The sequence below is a fragment of the Oryza glaberrima genome, chromosome 12, assembly GCF_000147395.1.
Source record: "Oryza glaberrima chromosome 12, OglaRS2, whole genome shotgun sequence".
Lineage (NCBI taxonomy): Eukaryota > Viridiplantae > Streptophyta > Magnoliopsida > Poales > Poaceae > Oryza > Oryza glaberrima.
The window spans coordinates 21475364-21496997 of NC_068337.1; the positions used below are offsets into that span (position 1 = coordinate 21475364).

Consider the following 21634-nt stretch of genomic DNA (forward strand, 5'->3'; position numbering starts at 1 on the left):
TCCTAAATTTAAGCAAGATGCACATACAAATCTTAACCTTCAACCGTGTGAATTACACATCACACCACATGAGAATAAGAGAAGCGCAGATTAGCACTGGAAATCTGGAATAATAATAAACTGGTGTAGTGGTATCACTGCTTTAGCAAGCGTGCCAGAATGCCAGGCAACTGGGTTGCAGTGGGTATCACATTTCTCAGCTCTAAAGCCACTGCTTTCCAGCTATGTCCAGGTAGTGCTCTAAGCACCTATGCTCTCATCTCACGAGCTCTACAAAAAATTTACAAACTATACACAAGCACAATCAAAGTGGGGAAAAACAATCATGCTTGTATGTACAAATGATCATGTCCAGTTTGGCAGGGGCTCAGAAAGAAGCCTCCAATCAACGTGGAAGTATGCCCTACAAAAGCCTAGAAGCTATTTCGTGGAGGAGGGTCCTCTTCTGCGACGCTGTGATGATGCCGTTGTTCTCGGCGTTTTCCAGAACGTCGGCCATTATGGAGGCCGCATGGCCGATAGGTTCTTCGGAGACTCTCTTCAGCATGAAAGCCTTCAAAAATGGGGGCGTAAGAGCAAGTGTGGAGAATGGCAAGCGGTAACATGTGTAAAGGGGATGAGAAGAACCTGGCAGTGATGTGAAACTACTATGGTGCATGGATCCTGCGACCAAGGCTCTCCATCGACTTGAATGGGCATTTTAGTTTTGATCTCGATCTTTATATGATGACCTTGAGCTAACCGCTGCGCGCGAGAAAGCCCTACCTACAGCGAGGTTATGTTATCCAGAGGTGATTCCACATAGAAAAAAAAATGTCAAAGACCAGGAAGTTTAATAATCAAGATATTCATCCATACCTGCAGCCTTCCAAGATGCAGCATTCCAGTGAAGCTAACTACTTCTAGCATCTTGTCATGCATTGACTGAGGGTGGAAATTGTCAGAAACATCATCCTCGTTCTTCCACAGGTCAACTCCTCCCATGTAGCTCTGAATATTGGCAACAAGGATACCTTCAGAGTCCTTCAGTGGAAAAACAAAAGTTTAGGGATGTTACATGGTATTAGGGCTGTACATTATGTTCTTTTTTTCCTGGGAACTGCTCAAACTGACCGTAGGCAATTTTTCAGTGTGCTCAGTCACCATCATCGCTAATTACGGCATAATCTTGTCCACCTCTGGTTTTCAACGGATTGAAGAAACCAGAGATGAACACCCCTACATGGTATAATCAGGACATGCTTCTACTTTACACTAAAAGATTACTAGTTGTGAACACTGGACACTATGATCGATCAAGTATAAAACTGCAGTAACTATCTTACATTCAAATAATTTATCAATATCATGTGCACTTGGGCATCACATGTTACCTTGAAGACAGGCGGAATTATTAGCTTAATGAGAGAAGAAAAAGGGGAAAGCAAGAACAGTAGCAATGTGATGCACTTTACCTGAGGAATATTAATTTTGGATCCATCTATCTCAAGCTTGACATCCCATGGAAAATAATCAAATGTGTTATCCATCATATTCTTTGCTCCCTCTTTTGCATAAAGCACCTTGTTCATAAACTACAAACAAATTGTATACCATTACTGTCAGAACCAGATTTGCAAACACAGCGCAGAATAAGAAGATAGAAATCAGATAGGCATGGAATGTGTGAATCTGATTACCATTTGATGTTTATTATTGGGGAATTTAAGTTTATCAAGTGATCAAAGAAAAATAAAATAAACATATGAGAATAAAAAAGCTCATTTTTCCACAAACTAGCAATATATTCCCTCCATCCTAGAAAGAAACAACTACATAACCAGAAGTTAGTTTTTTGGGAACAGAGAGAGTAGTATGTAAAAAAATAATCCTTGTGAATCTCAACATAATGAAAATCTTGGTCTCATGATTCATCATTAATTATTTTCTTTCAACAGATTTAGAGTACAGTACCACAGTAAGGATTTTATTGGTGCAATAGATATGTGTGCCAACATATATGCCTGTAAGGTCTATCTTGCATTCTTGCACAGTTTCCTCAACTACACAAGCACTTCATGTTTCTTTTTAAGATCAGTGTGCCATCAGACAGTAAATGGTGCATGTGATATATTTCAAACTCTTCTACCATAGGTCATACTAACACTTCTAAACAGAGAAGATGCTGCGCGTTCAACAATGATACAGCACCTAAGGTTCCCCAAGTGGCACACAACTATTGTGATGAGCTGCACTTTGGAACAGGCTGTCATGGAGTTATTCAACAAGCACACATAGAGTTAGCAAATAACAATATGCTTCGTGTCGAGTTGACATTTTCTACTTCATACATCACTATGGCAGCGGACAGAATATTTGTTCCATTACCTAAAAACCTAAGGTTCCCCAAATATATTGTTCTTCTGGAAAAATATTGAACTGACCAGTCAAACAAGGAGAAGTAAATGGTGCATATGAGAATAAGGAGAAGTGACTTCGTAGGAACAAGCTGGGTTTACCTGACTATAAAAACGTTCAGGGTTTTCCTCCCTCAGATTGTGGATATCTAAAGCAACCTTTGCATCACAGCCAACCCCTGAAGAACATCAGTATAAAAGGTTCATCAGTCTATGAAATAATCATTTGAGAATCAAAGCTAAGAAGTTGCATGACATACCAAAGTAGTTGTTCATATATTTTCGTTGTGACATAAGCTTCCCTTGGTTGTCTTTTATTGTGATCTTCCATCTATCAAGAACAGTAACTGCTGCATGCTCGACATCTTTTAAAACAGAGAACAGACCTCCCTGTTTCTCAACAATTCCGAGACCACCACCCCAAGACAAAACCCTGGCAAGATCATTACCAGTACCAGCTGGAAGGATGGCCACAGGTGGTGGGGCTTCAAACTTCTGTTTCTCAATGGCATCCAGGACCCAAGCAACGGTGCCATCTCCACCACAAACAAGAACTCTGAAGTGGGGTACCTTCCTAAACAAAGTCAAACCAACTTCTGGTCCTTGCTGTTTACCCAGCTCAAAAACCTGTAAAAATCAGATAGTATCATAAAAATGGACTCAAGGTTTATCATAAAAATCAGGTAGAGCATTAACCGATGTTTGTGGGCTCAAGTAGGCACCTTGCACTAAGAGCTCTAATCTAACTACAGCCAGGTGCCAGGAAGTGGACAGAAACATAGCAGAGCGTTTTAGATAAATCAAAGATGGGACACCCAACCCAAAAAAAAAAGTTCAAGGATATGTGACTTATGAAAGTCTACTACACAGCAACAAAGATTGAGGAGGCATATGTAATAGAAAATTCAAAGAGTACACATAGTTTGAAGCTGATAAAAGATTTTAAGTAGCTACTTGCTTCCCAACCTGGATAGGATTAAGAAGGATCTGCAAACGTTGTCTCAGTGAATCACCACACTGTGCTCCACTTCTCTTGTTAATAAACACTAGCAATGGCCTAGAATCAGAAGGCACATCCACGATTTCATATTTCTGATTATTGTGTACGTGTGAATCCTCATGTTGGCCGTTTGGTATGCTAGTTGTGTTTTCTGTCAAGAGCTGTTTATCATTCTCTGATTCAGAGCTTTCATGTACTTCAGGAAGTTCACCATTGGCATGATCCTCTCTCCTTTTAGCTGCATTGTTTGTTTCTTGTGAATCTCCTTCAATATCAGATGGCGGGTCAATAGTACCAGAGCTATCTGAATCAACAGAAATGGTACCCTTTCTGTACTTTTTACCGCGACTCCTGATCCTCTCTCGGACATTGGAAGCCAATTCATTAGCCCCATGTGTTATAGAACTGATAAGTCCTGCTGCACCTGTCCAATGGAGCTCCTTAACACAAAGAGGTGACAATATTAGCCGCTTCAAGGGGCCCAAGTCACAGATATCACCAGTTTCTATAGATAGGTTGTTGTGACAATCAACATGCACTAGCCGTTGGCACCACATACAGTACCAAATTGGAGAACCTGCGAGGAAAGCTCCATTGCAAGATTCATCACAATAGCAGCAGAAAGAATCCTCCTCAGAGCGATCCGATGTGTCAATCCACTGTACAGCCCACTGATGAATGACATGTTCAAAACCAACCATAGAAACACATTTGCAATCTTTGTGCGCATTTCCTGAGCAACTAGGATGTGCAGTGGCACCACAAATATCACACTGATGGATAACTCCCCCCATATACTGCGGAGATGAAACAGACTTCAAGCATACGCAGCATTTCAGACCTTTACTACGAGAGCCAAGTTCTTTTCTCCAAATGTGGGAAGAGGCAGGGACCTTATCTTTCAATTTCTTGTACTTCCTTGCCCTAGCTCTGATAGCTTTCATCAAACTCAAGCTGATGTTTTTGTTCAATTGATTGACAGTATAATAAATTGTCACACCAGTAACAGATGCAAAAATGACTGTAGCAATTATAACAGACCAATACTCAGATATGTACACTGAAATGTCATTCCAGCTAGGATACATCATCTTGTACATTCTGCAATGTGGTCATATGATGATGAGCAGAAGTTAATTTTGAGAAATTCATTGGCATAGAACAGGTGATTCTATGTTGTTAAAAAAAAATTCTGGCTAAATATACAACAGTAGTTAGATATGTACTGATAACACCGCAAAACTTGGTATTCGGCCATAAATGTATTGTTAACATGTTGACTGTTACTTCACTTGTAGTGTTACTGCTGATTATAATGTGCAAAAATTAACACCCACTTTTTATGGGCTTAGAATTCTTGGAAAACAGCCTTTCCATCTTATGGCTGAAAGCACCCAGAGATTATGTGATTTATGAAAAGCAACTAAAATCTTTTTGGCAGCCTAGCTTTTAAAGAATTACAGGTACGGACTGATGTCTGAAATACGTTAAAAAATGCATGTTCATTTTCAATAACTCAGATTCTTGTACATGCTTATCTGTGTTTATATTCCAAATTTTGAAAAGGAATTGAACTTTCACATTTATTTTCTTCAACTGAAATAAACAGATTTAGGATTTTCTAATATTTCTAAACCCAAACGATACACAGATTTGAACCATGTTTTAACAGAATGAACACGGTCTCAAGGTTTGTACCGGATTCAAACAAGATGGACAAAAAAATGAACATGACTAATCCGTGATTCTGTGGTTGGAGAGAGAGCCGGTTTCTCACTTCAGCAGTATGTTCCATTTCTGAGGGTAGTGTGATCTCTGAACTTTTAAGCGTTTGTTCAACAGCTCAAAATCTCGCTACAATCCTAACGAAGGTAAGAAAACTAACCCCAGAACACTAACCTTTCGCCGAGAACCCACTCGGCTTAAGCAAGAACCCTAATCAGAGCCTCCTCCTCCACTACCACTTCCCCCATCCCGCGCATATAATCACATCCTAACGCCCCCCTAACCATCGCTTACACGCGCACGCATCCATCATTCCATCCATCCCAAATCATCCAAGAAAACCCTAGCAAGCAGATCGCACCATCCATCGAAAAGAATCCGATTCTTTCTTCCTCCAAAACGTAAATAAAACAAGAAAAACGCAAACCGTAGAACCGAGAGATCTCACCTTTGCACCGGAAGAATCGAATCGCGGGGGCTCAAGAACCGCTCTCTCGCATTGCCGCGCTCGATTCGAGAGCCTTCGCAACGCGCTCCTCTCCTCTCCTCTCTCTCTCTCTCTCTCTCTCGCCTTCCTTTCCCCTCCTCCGCTTCGATGCTGCGGGAAGAAGGCGAAAGTTGCAGATGCTGTAATTAAATTAATTGATTAATTAATCGATTAATTAAGGTGGAGTAATTAGGAAGCTGGGCTGATTAAATGGGATTAGGGGGGTTAATTACGCCCGGGTTTGGGTGCCTCGGATGTCCGATGCCACGTCACCAGAGACACATCGCGACCGTTGGTGTGGGAGTGGACGGGCTGGATTGGATTGGATGGGGACGCGCGTTCGCTTTTTGGGTGGGGGTGGGATTAGTTTATTTGTTGCCTGATTCGGGTGGCCCACCTGCAGTGGGACAAGGGCTGAGACTGTGAGTGGGACCTTCTTTCTGTAGCGGCGAAGAGAACAGGATGGGCATCTTCCATTTCGACAGTGACTAAGCCATTTTTTCTTTTTTTAACAAAAAAACAACACGCACAAAACAGTGTGACATTTCGTATGATAGAGCAGAAAGTTAAGCCAAAATTTTCACTCAAGTTACAAATTTTACGCTAGTTTATAACCCTAGCAATAGTAGTTTTGTACTCCCTCCGTCCCAAAATATAATAAGTTTTAGAGTTGGACACGGTTATTAAGAAAATAGGTACGGGTGAATGGTGAAGGGTTGTGATTGGTTGAAAAGAGAATGCTGATGAAGAAGTTGTTATATTTTGGGACAAATCCTTAAGAATAAAAGTTGTTATATTTTGGGATGGTTGAGTATAAAATTTCAGCGATTTCGGGTTTGGTTTAAAACGCACCACCAGGACGTGTCAAAATAACTGTCAAAGTAAGCATGTGGCTGTGTACCACACGGTTTAACGGCTAGTGGACCATTGTTAACAGCGAAATCTGGCGAGATATATATACTCGGATTTGGAGTTAGATATTGAAGAAGGAGATTGAATCTTGTCCATGTTTTCGGTCAACAACCATGTATTTCACTAAATATAATGGTGAGGGGGATATTTTTTAACCGTGCCCCTAAAACTCGCTCCTGTCACCGAGTGCTACTAAGGCATTACAAACTACTAAGCTAAACGCCCATTCGTAAAATTACATAATAACGTAATGTCGTTTTGATCAACTAAGATACGTCAGATGACAATAAAGTAACACATGATATTCACTAACAAGGTTTAGTTGTAACCTACACTTCTAGGGTTTTGATTACAAGCACTCCTTTCTAATCAACATTACACCAGCCGCTAGCGACTACAGTTCCATAGCCACACCGCCATGCTCCCCTTATATGCATGTGTCGTATTAATTGTTATCACCATGGTTACATTTATCCCTTAGAGTTTGTCAGTTATAAGCCTATTGTTTAACTCTCCCATGCCACTGTTACCACATCAATTACTATTGAAATATATTCAACGCCTATCCTAACAACGTATATACTTGCGATTTGTGACTATCTTGATCGGGGAGTTTTATACTCATATTCAAATTAGAGGATATGAAAACTAAACTTTTTCCTAATGTGTCGGAATATGTATTAGACGGTAGCAAGATAAAAATATGACGTGCAAACTATATATGTGCAGGTTAAACTACAAAATGGAAATCCAAGTGATTTTAACCTCTCACAATCTTTCTAATCTAATACTAAGAACTTGGTTCTTACCTACTTCGAAAATAAGTTACTGCCACCCAATAGTAGTTTTTACTCCATTTCAATGGCCATCCCACCTGCTAATCTTTCATAGATAACAAAAACCAATGAGAAGATATATATAGTTTTCTTTTTCCTAAATATGAATATTAAATTAGACTATATAAAAAGAATACCATATCAAATCAAATGGGTGAACATTAAATCTGATTCTTCCAAAGTATAACTCACAATCTTTAGCAGTAATCAGTTACAATTGAAAAGAAGAAATTCAAGATAAGATCTACAGAAATTAAACCCCATGATAGTAAAAAAAATCCCCACAATTCCACTCCCCCTTCCAATCGGACGGACACCATTGCCCAGCATCACCACCGCCTTATGATCCAACGGCCGAGAAAATTCACAGCCGATGGAGAGAAAATAATAATAATAAAAAAACTAGCCGTTGCTGCTCCCTCCTCCGCTGGCGCCGCCATTTTTTACGTTACTCTTCTCCTCCTCTATAAATTTTGGTTCGATTCGTCTCGGCGAATTTCGAATCGAATTTTCACTCGCGAAATCAAAACTGAATTCCGCGTTGCTCGCTCGGATTTTCGATTCGATTCGATCGTGTTCGAAGGTTTTGGTTGGTGAGATGATGACTACGCCGGTGATGATGAGGAGGGCCAGGGCGAGGCGGCCGTTCGCCGTGTTGGCGGCGGCGGCGGCGCCGCCGCCGTCGGCGGGGAGGAATCGGGAGAACGTCGAGGGCGAGGCGATGTCGTTCTCGCAGTGCGTTCGTCGGTTCGGGAAGCCGGCGGCCAAGAAGGGCTCGGCGAGGACGCCAAGACGCGCGACTCCGGTGGCGGCGGCGGCGTACGACGCGCCGCGGGCGCCGCTGTGGGACCGATCGGAGGAGCGGGAGAGGATCAGGGCCAGGCTGTCGTCTCCCGACGACGGTGGCGAGGAGGAGGAGGGGTCGTCGGGGAAGAAGAGGACGAGGACGAGGACGAGGACGAGGACGAGGAGGAGCGTGGCGCTGCGGGAGGCCATGGCGGGGCTCCCGGAGCACGGCGACGGCCGCGTGAGGTACCTGGTCGACACGTTCGAGAGGCTCCTCTCGCTCTCCAGCGACCCGGGGGAGCAGAGCAGGAGGAGGAGGAAGAAGAAGACGCCGGTGGCGAGGAAGACGGGCTCCTCGTGGCCGCCGCCGCCGACTCCGACTCCGACGACGACGAGAGCGGACGAGATCGACGTGTCGTACCCCTCCATCGCCTCCTCCTCCGAGGTCTCCTTCCCCATCAACGGTGTCGTGCTCAGGTTCTTGGCTTCTTTGCTGATAATTTTCTTCCCCAGCTGCAACCATTTCTTGCTGTTCTTGATTCTGGTTGCTCACAATTTCTTCCTCTGCTTGAAATTCTTCAGGAGAAGCATCGCACGAGATGAACCACCCAGGAGGCAGAAGAGATGCAGCGTGAGTTTGCGTAAATTCAGAAATAACTGGATTCTGTTTGGTTGAATTTTAGATGAAATTTGTAGTGATTTTTGGTTTGAGTTCTCATCTTGTTCGTGGTGACAGGGCATCTGTTCGTCGGAGAGGAGCTGGAGTAGGAAGAAGATAGGCGTGACAATCCAGCGTCCTTTCAATCTCAGGACCGAGGTAGTATGAACAAATACACAAATAATGTTAAACTTGTTCATCCATAATGTCCTGAAAAAACAACAAATTTTCCAATGCGTTTGTTTCTATGTTAAAAGAATGCGTCGTTTTTTGCCACATACATCTCGAATTTGATGGTGTAGTATTCAAGTTTGTTCTGTGTTTTGCCGAGAATTATACATGATGCATGATGAGTTGATGACTGAATTGAAGAAATTTAACTGAATTTTTGTGTTTGGTTTCAGAGAAGAGGGAAGATGAAAGAGGAGAGCTTGGTTCAGAGAATGAAGAACAAGCTGCTGGAGGAAGAGAGGCTGCGCAACCCGGTCGCGCAAGGTCTCCCATGGACCACTGATGTACCTGAGGTACATTACATCACCTATCTTTGGAGAAACTTACAGTTTCATCATGTTCAGTTACATTGCTAGATTGCTAAAAAAAATTGTAACATTGCTAGATCAGTGAATGAACATTTCAGATAGGTAAAACAAATATACAGAATGATGAGATAAAAGAAATACAACCAGCACACCAGAACAGTTCGGTCTATGTGAACATAATTCCTGACATTGCAAGTGTTGATCATGTTGTTGATTCTATGTAGAACCCAGTGAAACCTCTGGGGAAAGAGCCCACTGAACCGATTGATGTTGTGCTACATAGCGAGATTCGCGCGGTCGGTCGCGCCAGGTTCGATCACCAAGTGAGTAGTAAATTTTGTAATGCTAGATCGCCCTCGACGAGTTCCTAAACGTCTTGACGGTTTATCTTCAATCCTGCAGGTGGCCGAACGTAACAGCTTCCTGGAGAAACTGAACATGGAGAGGGAGAGGCAGCAAAAGGTACACCTTGCAATTCAGAGAATCACAGATCAAAAACTCTGAATTCAGATGCAAATCTGAAAATCATGTTTCACAAAAATGATTTTAATGTAAGAATTTGAGTTATGAAATTTGTGTGCAGCTGGATGAAGAGCTTGAGATTAAGCAGCTGAGGAAGGAGCAGGTGCCAAGAGCGCATCCAATGCCGGATTTTTCCAAGCCGTTTGTGCCGAAAAGGTAACTGAAACTTTTAAGGTTTCTGTTATTTGTAAATATAAAATCTTGCTGTTACATTTCAAATGAATTCAGATATTTTGTTTTCATTGCAAATCCAGGTCAGTGAAACCTCAAACAGTTCCCAGAGAGCCAAAATTTCACCCAAGGCTAACTAGGAGCAGTTCCAAGACTTGATTTGATGCCTTCAGAGATTCACCATTTCCTCCTATCTCCACAAGAGAATGGCAGTAATCGTCATCGCTGTTACATATCTATTTACTGTTTTGCTTATGTGATTCATCGTTTACTGTTACATAGTCATTTGCTGTCATCAAACATCTCTGAATTCAGGGAAACTGCTGATTGATGATGTAAAATGTTGATTCAAATGTGTAGAAAAACAAAAAATCGGACGTGTTTTGGTCACTGTGTCGATACTCGTATCGATTTCTTGTAGTTTACACAAACTTGGGAAATGTTACGCAATTTAGCATGAAGAACATTGTTACTATGATGAGTAGATAAAAGTAAAAAAAAACAGGTTGACAAACAAATGCTCAGCGCTGCACATGGAGAGTTATTGATGAAGTTTATTGCAGTGTCCATTCTGGAGGGAAAGCTCTTTCAATGTACTACAGATAATTTGAAATGTGACAAGCGATAATCTCATATTTGAAAGATGGAATCATGGAAACCTCCTAGTATGGATTATTTCTGCATCTTGGACTGTAATTTAACCAAATATTGTAAGACCCTGTTTAGTTCCCACACAAAAATTTTACACCCTATCACATCGAAAATTTGAACACCTGCATAAAGCATTAAATATAGGCTAAAAAATAACTAATTGCATAGATTGCGACTAATTTGCAAGACGAATCTTTTAAGCCTAATTGCTCCATGATTTGATAATGTGGTGCTACAGTAAACATTTGCTAATGACGGATTAATTAGGCTTAATAAATTTGTCTCGCTGTTTACTGACGGATTCTGTAATTAGTTTTTTATTAGTGCCGAAAACGCTATGCGACACCCTGTATAATACCCGATATGTGACACACCAAAACTTTACACCCAGCATCTAAACACCCCCTAACTGAAGAAACCGGGTGGATTTTGACCATCAGAAGCGACAGCAATCTGTGACATATTCTGCAATCCTCAACAAACTAACGCCTGTCAATCTGAATCAGAAACATCTCATTTTTTGTTAATTTTTCACAAGCACTATGTGAATCAAACGTTGAAATTTGGCACAGATTTTTTTTTTTAACTTTTCAGAAGAGAAAATTACACACACAAAAAAAACTGGATATGTCTGCGTGCCGCTGTTTACCGAACGGCCCAGCTCAGCGCTTTGCTCCAACTGGGCCGGCCCATCTGGCCATCTATGCTCTCTGATATGTGGGCCCCACTATATAGTCAAAAGGGATAATTCGTTGATGAAAAAAAATTTTTGGAACGGCTCGGCGCAGACTGCAGTGCTCTGTGTAAATGGTGCGTGCTCGAGACTCAATCCGCGAAATCCTCCCTGTTTTTTCGATTCAATCCGCCCTGGGGACGGCGGATTCGGCGCCGGCGATCCGGCCGGTCGCCGCCGCGTCCGATTTGGTGCGGATTTCGTCGGAGAAATCGCGTCTTGACCTTCCTGTGCCTTTTTTTTTTTTTTTTTTTTTTTTTTGTTGCTCGTGGGGGATTTCAGGAGAAGAGGGGGGCGGCGTCGCATGGCGACTACGACGAGCAAGGTTATTGGATGGGTTTCTTCTCTTTGATACCTCGAGCGAGTCTTGCGTTGCGTGGTGAATGAATCCTGAGGAGTTGGGGGGTGTGTGTGTGCAGATCGCCGGGTGAAAGGCGCCGAGGTGTTCGTCGGCGGGTTGCCGCGGTCGGTGACGGAGCGGGCGCTCCGAGAGGTTGGTGTTCTTCCGAGAGTTGCGCGCTGCCGGTAGAATGTGCAACTGTCACTGTGTTGTTTGATTGGTGTTGTGAATTTTAGCCTAGTGTACTGCATGGTTGAAAATACCTGAATTGTTTGTGTGCTTGATTGTGTGGACGTGATGCTTTTGAATAGTAAATGTTAAATAAATTATTGGCTGATAACCTTGTGCATTGCACTGCCTCATACTCCCTCCGTTTCAAAATGTTTGATACCGTTGACTTTTTAGTACGTGTTTGACCATTCGTCTTATTCAAAAAAATTAAGTAATTATTTATTCTTTTCATATCATTTGATTCATTGTTAAATATACTTTCATGTACACATATAGTTTTACATATTTCACAAATTTTTTGAATAAGACGAACGGTCGAACATGTGCTAAAAAGTCAACGGTGTCAAACATTTTGAAACGGAGGGAGTATTACTCAAGAAAACCAAAATGAAATGGAAAAAATGGTTGCCTTTCTGCACTTGAAGGAGGAGACAGGTAATAGGTTAAAAAGCTGAAATGAACCTATGAGCCTCCCATTTAACTGAGGGTATTATGTCGGAGATGCCATCCAAATCAAATGTAGTGGTGAAGTTCTAAGTTGTACAATGTTCTGTAATTCTTGGATGTAGCTTGATGATCTGTATTAAACAGTCTTTTTATAATTTATGCATGGTTTAGAGTCGGTAACTATTTGGTATTTCAGTGTTGAGTTTTATTACACTTGCTCCATTGTGCATTAGCTGTACCTCTATACCTGTTACTATCAAACTTAGTTCTGAAGGAACTAACATGATTAGCTGATACTTAACTCACATGAAAATAAATTTCTCTCTCATTTTCTTGGCCATGTCTGTCTTAGTCCTTTGGACTGACCTGTGTAATCTCAACAGGTATTTTCTCCTTGTGGAGAGATTGTTGATTTGCGGATAATGAAAGATCAGAATGGCATTTCAAAGGTCTGATACTAATGCAACATTTTGTAAGTTTCAATATATACTTTCTTATTTTCGTATATTCATCATTAACTTTTCTGATATCCTTTCAGGGATATGGCTTTGTGCGATTTGCGGAGAGGGAGTGTGCTTATATTGCTAAAAGGCAAATAAATGGTTTTGAGGCAAGAATATCTAACTTCTTGTTCGATGTTATCATTTTTTTCATATTGCACATAATGTATACATATGTCCAAAAGCTTTCAAATCCCTTGTTTTAATAGATTTCTTATAGTAGCTAGGAAGTATTTGATGCCTTGTCTTTTGCAAGATTTCTTTCTCTGAAGCTATGCTGGACTAAGACAACAGAAACTATAAATTGCCGTGAGAAGCTCTTTTAATGATCTATGCAAAATTGTAAACAAATTGCTCATAACTACAAGTTGCACCGCTGAGTTCATCTTTATGTTTGGTTAATGTCTAGTTAAACCTGATTCATCTTTATGTCTAGTTTCTTCACTGCTGAATTCACTGATTCTTTCCTTGTTTTCATCCTGTTTCGGTGCCTACAGAAACCATAATTTTGCCTGTATGGCTAGTTTCTTCATATCTCAATGTAGTTACAAGTGCTCCCTATTTTGTCTTTCCTTGTACTATTTTCCTAGATATCGTGTTCAAAGAGAGAGGATTGTTTGCTTTCTCATTTATTAGGTAGCAAATGTTTTGAACAGCATTACTATTTATGCTTCATTACTGAAGTTAATGCATGTAATGTTATTGGTTCTCTGCCAGCTTCAAGGAAAGAGACTTGCTGTTGATCTTTCGTTGGATCAAGATACACTCTTCTTTGGGAATCTTTGCAAAGGTAAACTTAACCCATGATGGACTTCTTGTATCACAATGTAGAAAATTTGTTACAAAAAACATGACACCGTAGTTGATAGAAAACAACATGACTTCTAAAGCCATTCTGTCTGACCTATCTAACATCTGTGCTTCATATTTCCTTTGTTCACACTTCTTTTCCTTGTTTTTCAAAGAATGTACGACATGTCGATCTATTAGCACTTTGCAGTCCCATGATCTCACATGCACATGTTGCTGCTTTCATTACCCCTGTGTATCCCAATTCCATTTCCTAGTTTTGTTTGATCAACATTGAGGCTGAGCCAGAGTACCAGGATAATGTAATTTGTTCCGAGTAGGAGTTTGTAACCACATTCCAATTTATATTGTGAACAGCTGTTCTTTGCTTAATATTTTGTTAGAATATTAGTTTGTCAAAACTTCCAGACCAAAATCCACATGTTAGCATTCTAAATTCTTGGACTTGTTCTCTTTTTTGGTCAGACTGGGGCATCGAAGAATTTGAAGAATTGATTCGCAAGGTAAGACCTGTAGCGCCTTGCTTTGAGAAAAATATAAGGACCTTTAGCGCCTTTATAGGTCATTGGGGAATGCTCTACTAGCGTTGATGTGAAAACATGATTGAGTCCTTTTGTTTCCATCTTTTTTTAAAAGAACAATACTGGGAATTACATGGTCAGCTTTACAGTGCTCTTTGATCTATAGGCATTAGAAGATGTTGTTTCGGTTGACCTTGCAATGGCTCGAAACCATGACTCTTCAGTTGGGAAAAGACGTCTAAATCGAGGCTTTGCATTTGTGCGATTTTCTTCTCATGCAGTAAGTCTTATTCCTTATTTTTGTTAATTCCATCACCCATTGGATTCTACGATGGAAATGTTGACCTTATATTATTGATGGTTATACTTAAACCTCCTTTAATCATTCATTTTCTGTTTGATTTATCTTTTTCTTTACATTTAAGTGCAGTAATTCAGCTTTCCTTTGTCATATTTTGTTGCGCCAAACTTAGCTATGCCTTTTTATCATTATTTTCTTAATTCCAAGTTTACTTATAGTTTGCCAAACCCTTGCCAATTGGTTTATCTTGCAGGTATTGACCAATATATAGCCTCTTGTCTTAAAACAATCTTTATTGGATAAAACCATCTGACTGAAATATAGGGATATGTATAAAGTTAGCTTCTTTCTCTTCTCCTGGATTCCTGATGAATGATTCTATCCTTTTGTGGTGTGCCCTAAATCTATCTGCTACAAAAGAAGCACATTATCAAGTAATTGCATATCTAAGTAATTTTGTCTCCTTTATGAGATGAGGGGCCAGATGATGGTGCATTGTCACAATGTTACCAACATATCCTTATCATCTACTGACAAGAAAATCAATCCATATCTTTTACTCAGTGTTGGTTATGACGTAATGGAATGCACTTTTATCATCTGATCTTTTAAATGACTGATTGGTGTTGCAAAGGGCATCTTCTATGGTTAGTTTTCATATGGAAATGGAAACATTGCATTGTTGATTTGTGTAACCATGAAAAAGAAAACAAATAGTTTTATACTTCTGAAGGAGTCGATCATATTCAATATCCCCTAGAATCAATTGTTGGGCACACTTGTTAAGAAAAAGAAGTATAGACTGGTATTATATTGCTTGCCAGATTTTCTATAATTCCATCTCATGCATATTCTATCTCACATCCATCCCCAATCTTCACAAGGTTTCTGTCCGTTACTGAAATTCATTTACAAATCATAGGATAAAGCTATGGTGATTATTGGTGAGCTTTCATTTTTATGTGAATCCATAACCTCCCTTATTCAATAGATGGCCCATAGTGACAATTTCTATATCTGGTGAGGCAATTTCATGGGATTATAGTTTAACAAGATGAGCGAAAGAATATCTGTCTGCTCTCCTTTTCTGATCTGCAACATTCTGAAGTTTTCTGTTAGTAAAGAAAATCTCAATTTATGGGGTCACAGTCACCTTGGCAATTTTAGTGACACCAAGTTTGTTGGCTCCTGGTACCTTAAGTTCTGAACTATCCATTTCTAGTGGCCTAACTCCAATTCATGCTACTATAGCTATACTACTCTTTTTTTATCATATACGCTTTTCTCATTAGCAATGGTATGCAAAACTACATAACAATTTTCTCCTGATACCAGTTCTGTAGGATTTGTCATGTCACTTTTGTAGAGGAAGGACTTAGGAATCTTATGTTTAGCATATCCAGTTGAAGAGGTGGTTTCACCAAAATCCAGTAAAACTATTTAACTTCATGAAAGTTTTTTTATTCTTCATTTGTCCAGAGATCAAATACTTTGCCTCTAAGATCTGATCATTATCTTTTGACAGTATATATAAAGTTCATGGGATTTGCATCCCTTGATGAATGTTTTTACTGCCTTAGTTGCTATTGTATTTATCCAGAAACCTCTGAACAGAGCAGGTTTCAAAAACACACAGCAATTAATAGCTAACATTGTTCCAATGTTTAGCCTGACAAGTGTCAGAGAAATCTTGTTCAAATAAGAATACAGAACTCAGCATTTCACCTCATTTGCACAAATTATGTTGAATCACTTTTGTGCCTCCTTATATTATGAAAGCTGCCATGAACAGCGATCAATCCCCCCATCGGCCATCACCATTCCCCTTGTAATTTGATCAAATTCCTGTAAAGGTACAACTTTACCATTTGGAGGCAGTAATAAACAGATCCATTGATTCTCTTAGCACACCATTATAGTGCTCACAATCTTGAGCTGACGTTGTACTTACTCTGCTGGAGTTTCACCTCTGACATTAATCGTAGATTCATATCTGCCAGTTCCAAGACACATTTATGTCTATGTGCCTTTTATCTTGGTTCATCACTGATCTGAGGTTATGTCACTGATACATGAGCAAAGGACAAGTATCTGATATCATCATGGAGAAGGTGTTCTTGGGTCTATGGTTTCTGAATCGATCATCCTCCTTTGATTTCTTTCCTCCTAAAACTATCGATCACAGGCTGCAGCACGCGTACTTCGTATTGGTTCCAGAACAGATTTTCTGCTTGGTGGATTGCATCCTTCAATAAATTGGGCTGAGAAGGAGTCTCATGTAGATGAGGACGAAATGGCCAAGGTAATGTAAATGACAAACACTTTTTTTTATTGATATAGATATAGATATAGATATTTTCTATCTTGATATGTTTTCATTTCGTCTATATCCAGGTTAAGACAGCTTTCGTTGGAAATTTACCAGCAAATGTTACAGAGGAGTATTTAAGAAAGCTTTTTGAACATTGTGGAGAGGTCTGTTATGCGCCAATGTGGCAGCCAAATGTGTGCGTTCACCAGTTTTATTTGAAATATTAAATAAATCTGAAAAGTAAAGCATTAATGTTTAATTAGGTAGTACGGGTTGCAGTCTCAAGGAAAGGACAATATCCAGTTGGATTTGTCCACTTTGCCAGTCGTACAGTAAGTATTTGTACATGTTGTTTTAATCCTATTGAGTTTTATAGGTTGAACGCTCATACAAGTTGTTGTCATTATCTTTTTTTGTTGATGGAAGGAGCTCGACCATGCAATAAAAGAAATGGATGGTGAAACAGTGAGAGGACCTGACCGAGGGGCAACTTTCAGGATCCAGGCATGAATAAGAATGTTATTTCTGTGGAGCAACTTATAGATTCTTATTGCTTATTTTACTTTTGTACTATTGGATTTGACATCCCTGTTTATTGCAATAGGTCTCAGTTGCTCGGCCTGTGGTAGAGAACGATAAAAAGAGAATTCGTGAAGAAGTGAAAACTAGAAGATCAAACGTATCAAGAGACAAGCCGGACCATTCTTATGGAAGACGTGGACATGATTCATATGATCGTCAAGCAAAAGCTCCAAGGCTATATAATGAGGTACTACATACGAATGATAAGCTCCTTCATTGTGCCCTGAAAGGGTCAAATCAGAGTTAACCATTTACGCTCGCACTTCAGTCCACTGTTTTATTAGTCTGTGATGTCACAAGGTTCATTCTGTAGTTTTTTATCAGTTTGTATAAACTAGACTATGTTTTAGTTTGTTCTGTAGGATTTGTTATTTGTACCGGTTTCTATGAACTCAACAATTTTTTTAGTTCACTTCAAAAGCATGGCACAACCTATTCCAGCTTCAAACAGTTGAATCAGCAATTTTTCTGTCCTTTGTAGTTCTGGATTTTATATGAATGCTTAGTCGAAGGAATAAATTGCATATAATTCAATAAGGAACGCCATGTTTGTTGACATGATAACCCTTTTCTGCCAATTTTCTTTTTTGCAGGTGTCTGATACGGACCCCTATGAAGCAGCTGTTGTTTCACTACCTTCAGCCGTCAAGGAACTCCTACTTCGTATTCTACGTCTTAGAATTGGCACTCGATATGATGTAAGTAATCTGTACATAAGGTCTCTACTTGTGCCTTTTTTGGGTGTGTAAAACATGGTCTGCCTGTCCATTTTACTTTTTCAGATAGACATTCATTGCATAAGGAGTCTTAATGAACTTCCTGAAAAGGCTGCAGTTGCTGTCCTTAATCAGGTATGGAGTTGTTTCATGCACATGATCTCTGACTCTGAGATCTGACCTGTTCTACCATATCATTATGCTTAGCTAAAAATGGCATTCATTATTCTGATGATTATTCCTGCTCGCAGTTTTTGATATCAGGTGCAGATAAACACAATAAAGGAGACTATTTCGCTTCATTAATTGCTAAGGTTTTTACTACCTACCTGATTCAATATTTCACCTTTTTAGTGTTTTTTTGATTGATGTGTACAATTTGTCCCCTTTTCATTTGCAGTACCAGGCTGAGACATTTAGCTCAGCACTAAGATTGCAGGGTTCTACTTATTTGCCAAGAAATCCTGAAATACAGAACAAGAGATTCCCACATCAAGATTACGAGTACACAGCATCCGGGTAAACTATTTTTTTTTCTAGGACAATGATAATTTTATTTTCAACTGTTCTACATCTGTGTAAACTTTGAGCCTGGCACCATTGATCTATGTTTTACTTGCAGGAGTAGTAGATACAGTTCCTTAGGTGATTATCCTTCCTCATCTTATGTGGATGATCCCGCATCATCTCAGTCAAGGAATAGAAGGTATGATGAATACAGACCTGATCTTGTAAGATATCCAGATTCAAGATCACGGCAAGAGGAAATAGTCCGCATTGAAAGATATCCAGAACCAAGATTTGCACATGAACCAAGACAGGATACTGGAAGGCATCTCGATCTAGGGTACGTACAAGAACGGAATTCGAATATTGAGAGATCAGCTCAAGTAGCTTTTTCATCTAGGGAAGGAGGATACTTATCTGCTTCAAGGTACAACACAAACATAGTCCCAGAATTCAGCTCCAGGTCATCTGCTGAATACTCTACTGCGTGCCAACAAGTAAGGTTTGATCCATTCACAGGGGAACCATACAAGTTTGATCCCTACACCGGTGAACCCATCAGGCCAGAATCGAACCCACTTCGCTCAGGAAGCTTATACTGACTTTGATTGATTGAAGCAACAGTTTGGATATGGTAGATTAGATTTACATCCCTGAACCAAAAGGACCATATACTGCTCTTGCATGTTGTAAACCTAGTGTATTTGATGTGCCTCAGCATTGTAATGTTAGAAATCCATTTTCATCCATGTCACTGGAAAACTATGGTTGAAACAACAGTAATAAGTTCTATCATTTATGATGGCATCTGATGATATGAATTAGGGAAAACTAAGCATTTGTTGGTCTGTTCTGATGGTCAGTGCTTCAGTGGCGTGTTTCTGCAGATGCTTCATACATTAGTATTCATCTTTTTTTTTTGTGTATAAACTACAAACTAGAACTTGATTGGGACTTAACAGTGACTTCTTCAGTTCACTTTAAACGCTGACTAAGTTGCTTTCCCATACGTACTCATTCAATGTATTTACAAGCAAGATGACTGAATGATCAGCTGTCAAGGTAAGTGAATACCTTGAGTAATGTACTCTATACTCATACATAGAATATAATTTTGTGCATAATTCATTGCAAAAACGGACATACTATGTTATGAGCAGGAATTAAATTCCATATATTGTCAAAAAGAACTGATGGGAGTAGAATTGGAGTAATTGGAACATGATGGAGGTTTTTAGTGCTGATTGGTACAAATGTACCATTGCAATGGAATAAAGACAACGGAGACATCTTTTCAATCACACCAATGAAAAGATTTAGATCAGTTAAATTTGCAAAGAAACAAAAAATTTTAGTCAATCAAACGGCTCATCATTTAATTGGATTTAATGGGTGCAAGCTGGATATGCATGGGTAGGGTAAACCCCTATCATTGGTCTAGTGCCTCACTTGACAATATCCTCATCACATATGGACTGATCTTTGTGATCATGTGCGAATTATGGAAGATTCTCTACAGTAAAACTCTGAAACTGTACATCCACCTCTATCCATATGCCACCATTCATTCACATAGTTCTTCTACAAGAACACATTCTTCTCATCTTACAAAAAAAAATGAAAGAAAAATTCTAAAATTGAGTCTATCCTTCTTTATGTTTGATCAAAGCCAGTGAATTTTCACCAGTCAAAATCAAAGAAAAATTGAGTGGATCATCCAAAAAAATGAATATTTGGTATTCATCTCAAGAAATAAATTAAGCCAATTATAGCAAGTTTGTTTTGACATAATCATAGCAAGTTTTTTTTTTTGGTTTAAAGATAACAAACTCATGGCAAGTTGATGTGACCAACCAGACATGCTCAACAAACCAAGAAGCTGGTGAAGATGACCATTCCACATGAGAAGACATTGCTACATTGCTACCAATTGAGTAGAACAGTGAACAGTGCTGGAAGAAAGCATCAGCTCACCCCCCATGATCCATGGAATAAATCACAAGCAGGTGAGCAGTGTGATGCACAACAGCTATGCTTTACTAGTGTCTTAGTCCATGGTTATATATTTCATTATTCAGGGACCAAACCCTAATTAAACGGTGGTTATGCTGTCATCAGGGGCTAGTGGACCACCCAACACCGGTGCACACACTGGCACCATTTCTTATAGCCTTTTCCCATAATTTTGTCATTTCTTCAAACTAAACATCATGTATATAGTACTTCAGACTGTTGAATTTTGTCATGTTAAGACTGCGATTAGCGGCGCGGTCTGTCATGAGTAATTTTCACCATGTTTTGCAAAATTTCATGTGTGCTGCAAAATGTTCTTCAAAATGATATCTTCTCTTGCAAAAAAAAAAAAGAAGGAAAAAATGATATCTTGAAAATCTTTGAAGTGGCTCCTGGAATCGTATTAAAGTCTAAAATACGATGAGCTTCTCTCTCCTGTTGGGATCAATCGACTTGAGACACAGAAATACGTTTCTAATGTGTATTTTTTTAAAGGAATTCAAAATGTTTTTCTTAACCAATATAAAACCACAATATGATTTAGATGCCCATATCCAAAAAGTCGCTATCCCGAAAAGTTTGTGACTCTGAATTTTCTGATATGTGCATCCTGGTATAACGATGTGATGTGAACGAATATAACAGTTAGAGTGTAGCCATCTCAGCAACAAACGGAAGCTAGATTTATTACATATTTTATATTGTTTTTGTGCGAGAACTCAGAAAAGAAGTATGCAATTATGCTGGAGGATACAGAGATGCCAACAAACCTGAAAGATTTGGTGATGCCAACTGCTAATCTAATTTTCAGATCATCACCAGTAGATGACCGACAAATTAAAGCGATGATGAACATAATGGAACAGAAGCAATTTGCAACAAGAAAACCATGAAGCTAATAACTAAAAAGATTTTACTACTTCTTGATTAACTGAGATT

The 21634-nt window shown here is 39.5% G+C and overlaps 3 protein-coding genes across 4 annotated transcripts; 2 read left to right on the plus strand and 1 right to left on the minus strand.

Moving 5' to 3' along the window:
• Positions 1-105: 105 nt before the first annotated feature.
• Positions 106-5725, minus strand: LOC127757730 (diacylglycerol kinase 1-like). 2 transcript variants are annotated; one of them, XM_052283298.1, is made up of 8 exons: positions 5570-5725; positions 3363-4497; positions 2657-3023; positions 2499-2575; positions 1455-1574; positions 859-990; positions 628-765; positions 106-553 (listed from the first exon to the last, which is right to left on the minus strand). In XM_052283298.1, exons 2-8 carry the CDS (start codon positions 4494-4496, stop codon positions 404-406), a joined length of 2118 nt encoding a protein of 705 aa, XP_052139258.1. In that variant the 5' UTR covers position 4497; positions 5570-5725; the 3' UTR covers positions 106-403. The 2 variants fall into 2 exon arrangements, with proteins under 2 accessions (XP_052139258.1, XP_052139257.1); XM_052283297.1 differs by having other exon boundaries at positions 859-1023.
• A 2229-nt stretch (positions 5726-7954) lies between these two features.
• On the plus strand, positions 7955-10401 carry LOC127758131 (microtubule-destabilizing protein 60-like). Its single transcript, XM_052283754.1, has 8 exons — positions 7955-8619; positions 8725-8773; positions 8879-8959; positions 9205-9324; positions 9564-9662; positions 9742-9801; positions 9923-10017; positions 10116-10401. The coding sequence occupies exons 1-8, from the start codon at positions 7955-7957 to the stop codon at positions 10189-10191; spliced, it is 1245 nt and encodes a 414-aa protein (XP_052139714.1). The 3' UTR covers positions 10192-10401.
• A 1032-nt stretch (positions 10402-11433) lies between these two features.
• LOC127757405 (uncharacterized) lies at positions 11434-19653 on the plus strand. Its single transcript, XM_052282904.1, has 18 exons — positions 11434-11493; positions 11699-11741; positions 11836-11909; positions 12818-12883; positions 12973-13044; positions 13652-13724; positions 14210-14247; positions 14432-14545; positions 16752-16868; positions 16961-17041; positions 17141-17209; positions 17304-17381; positions 17482-17646; positions 18053-18157; positions 18242-18310; positions 18427-18489; positions 18576-18694; positions 18798-19653. The coding sequence occupies exons 1-18, from the start codon at positions 11491-11493 to the stop codon at positions 19282-19284; spliced, it is 1836 nt and encodes a 611-aa protein (XP_052138864.1). The 5' UTR covers positions 11434-11490; the 3' UTR covers positions 19285-19653.
• The last annotated feature ends 1981 nt before the right edge of the window (positions 19654-21634 follow it).

Excerpts from the sequence above, each read along its gene's own strand:
- LOC127758131 (XM_052283754.1), top strand. The coding sequence starts at position 7,955 with ATGATGACTACGCCGGTGATGATGAGGAGGGCCAGGGCGAGGCGGCCG. Across the intron at positions 8,620-8,724 it reads ATCAACGGTGTCGTGCTCAG|GAGAAGCATCGCACGAGATG; the intron begins GTTCTTGGCTTC and ends GAAATTCTTCAG. Across the intron at positions 10,018-10,115 it reads AAGCCGTTTGTGCCGAAAAG|GTCAGTGAAACCTCAAACAG; the intron begins GTAACTGAAACT and ends TTGCAAATCCAG.
- LOC127757405 (XM_052282904.1), top strand. Across the intron at positions 11,742-11,835 it reads TGGCGACTACGACGAGCAAG|ATCGCCGGGTGAAAGGCGCC; the intron begins GTTATTGGATGG and ends GTGTGTGTGCAG. Across the intron at positions 13,045-13,651 it reads GGCAAATAAATGGTTTTGAG|CTTCAAGGAAAGAGACTTGC; the intron begins GCAAGAATATCT and ends GTTCTCTGCCAG.
- LOC127757730 (XM_052283297.1), bottom strand. The coding sequence starts at position 4,496 with ATGTACAAGATGATGTATCCTAGCTGGAATGACATTTCAGTGTACATA. Across the intron at positions 2,576-2,656 it reads ATATATGAACAACTACTTTG|GGGTTGGCTGTGATGCAAAG; the intron begins GTATGTCATGCA and ends GATGTTCTTCAG. Across the intron at positions 1,024-1,454 it reads CCAAAATTAATATTCCTCAG|GACTCTGAAGGTATCCTTGT; the intron begins GTAAAGTGCATC and ends TTTCCACTGAAG.